Below are 2,552 nucleotides of genomic sequence, written 5' to 3'. Positions count from 1 at the left end.
GTCCCACGCCCTCGCCTCCCATCCTGGCCACCTACTGCCTGTTGTTCTGGTTTGGAACGCTAAGCAGGCGGCAGCCCTTAAAGCGGCCAGATCGAAAAGCACTTATAGCAAAGTTTAGTCTTCGCAATAACCAGAGCTGCCTTGCTTCTGGGGTGGTGGGAGGGCGCTTATATTTCAGCTGAATACACAGTAATGAGCTACAACTTTTTTTCAAGCCGCAAGAGAAGACGGTTAGGGAAATTTACTAGGTTCAGCTTTGGGCTCAGGCTCTGGAATAAGAAGAAGGAGAAAAATCCAGGGCCTCCGGTATCAACAATCGCCTCCACCCCAGCCCTGAGCCCGTCTCACCTTCTGGCATCACCTACAGTTCCACAGAGCTAAGCTTGGAGTTAGATTGTGTTCAACATCTGGCATTAAAGCATGAGAAAGAAAAATCACTGCAGGACTTTGTGTTTTACGACCTAGTTTAAGTATTGTCAGGTGGGTTCACTCAGAAGTTAACTCCTTCCAACAGTTTGGTTGCCCAAACTGGCTTTTCTAAAGTAAAAGGGAGAAATACCCAAGACTGTCTCCACCCCAATCAAAACTGAGTTAGTTGACTTCGTGCTGAAGGGCTGCGGGTGTCCCAGCAGGCACGTGTGTGCAGGCATCAAAGTGGGCAGAGTCACCACCCTCCAGTCTGCAGCTCTCGGTGCTGAGTCACAAATACCCTCTGGAAAATGAAATCCTCGGAATGTCCTTTAAAATTAGCTCGAAGATTTTGCACGTGCGCTCACACACTAGGAGGGGCAGCACCAGCCACCCAGGACCCACACACACAAAGCTGCACACTGTGGAAATTTAAACGCAGAGGTTATAACTGATAGCTGAAAGGACAAACTCGCCTGGTGAGAGTTCCGCCCCTTCCCAAGACATTTTCCGCAGAAACCTCTGCCAGTGCTGCTCACAAAGTCAAAAACCTGACTTCAGTCCACCTCCCCATAGAACAAGCATTCAGCAATCTTCAGCCACTGGGCTTTCCGACCCGCATGGGGGGTGGGGTGGGGAGATAAACAATATGGTTGATTTACAATTCAAGGGAATACTTATTAGGGGAAAAAACAATCGGCACAACATACCCACTGATTTAAGGAAACAATGCATTTTTAAGTTCTTAGTAGTTAATGATTAAAGCTTTAAACTCGTGGAACCAATCCATTCAAAAGAAACTTCCTAAACCCCATCCTCCTGCGTACATGATGCATAAGAACTAGGCACTTATGTTATATTCATACATCTTATCCCCCTTTAAAAAAAAAAAAAAGCCTTTCAATGTAGACTTGCACTAATGCCAGCCGCAGATCTGCAATTCCAGAGGCTTTTTTTTTTTCTTTTCCCCTGAGCTGGCAAGACACAGAGAGAAAGAGGGGAGAAAGAGAGAGATAGATACCTTCCCAAATCCTCCACCCAGCCACCGCCACCTTCTTAATAGTTACAGTCCGAACATGTCATCGCGTGGACTCTACAGGGTTAATGTTATACCTACCAAATCGGCTGTGGTCTTTCCTGGTTCCCTGGATAGTACCATTGGGGAAGATTTCTAAGTGAAATCCAGTCCTGCAGTATAGCTGCCTCCGCCTGAGAATCCCCTTTAAATGATCCAAGTCCGTGACTGCGGGTCCCCTGGGGAGCCCCCCTGCTTCAGATTGACCCAGGTGGTCACTTAACAAAACAGGGCTGTCCACCGGCAACACGGGTACATTCCCAAACGGTACCGCATCCTGCACACCGAAATAGTTCCCAACTTCACCTAAGGGAGCCATCAGACGACTCGGCTTTTAGAGCACAAGAATAAACAATAATGATGGTGTCAACCCAGGAGCTATTAGGCGAGGTATATCCAACTCCCCTCCCGTACTGCAGTTGCAGAGAGGGGGAAAAAAGGTTCTTTTCTTCAATCCATTCAATGCATAAATAAAAGTAATCTGCTGTTTCACTGGCAGAGGTTCAAGGTCAAACCACTGAGAGTCTAAGAAACCACCACTTTATACTCGCACACTGACATATTGGCGAACATTATCTATTAACTGTATCTCTATAGATAGATCCCCAGCGCTTAGCAGGCAAGAAAGTCTTCATCCCATCCGACCGTAATAAGGAAAAAAATCCGTAATTTCTCCATTTGCTTTGAGATCAGAATGACCATAGCCACTTAAATGCCTAGGCGTTATTATAGGGATTTTTAAGATGCACGGGCTACGTCAGAATTTACGGATCCTGACTCCAGGAAGGCATGCGCTGTTTTTACTCTCTAACCGACTCTGCAGACATCAGCACGAATCCTTCAAGGGAGGGGAAAAATCTCACGGCGACCAATCCTCCCTCCCAGTCCCCTGCAAAAAAAAAAAATTAATAATAATAAAACAAAAAGAAGAAAAAACTTTAGGCGTCCAGAGCTAGTATCCAGAATTCTCCCGATGTTCGGCAGAGGTCCGCTGGCTTAGCACAGGCGGCGAGCTGACGGCGAGGCGAGCTGCGACCGGAGCTCGCGTGCGCCCGGGCTGCCGCGAACA

At 47.3% G+C, this 2,552-nt stretch overlaps 1 protein-coding gene across 1 annotated transcript in view; it reads right to left on the bottom strand.

Moving 5' to 3' along the window:
- Window positions 1-2,545, bottom strand: part of Fgf9 (fibroblast growth factor 9) — a 33,432-nt gene extending 30,887 nt beyond the window's left edge. The window contains exon 1 of the mRNA XM_010607484.2: window positions 1,526-2,545. Coding sequence (XP_010605786.1) covers window positions 1,526-1,802 — 277 coding nt within the window. The 5' untranslated portion in view covers window positions 1,803-2,545. The remainder of the gene's footprint in view (window positions 1-1,525) is intronic.
- Between the last annotated feature and the right edge of the window lie 7 nt (window positions 2,546-2,552).

This window comes from Fukomys damarensis, unplaced genomic scaffold (genome assembly GCF_012274545.1).
Source record: "Fukomys damarensis isolate Sample0158 unplaced genomic scaffold, DMR_v1.0_HiC HiC_scaffold_38, whole genome shotgun sequence".
Taxonomy (NCBI): Eukaryota; Metazoa; Chordata; class Mammalia; order Rodentia; family Bathyergidae; genus Fukomys; species Fukomys damarensis.
This window is presented reverse-complemented; position numbering and strand designations above follow the sequence as displayed.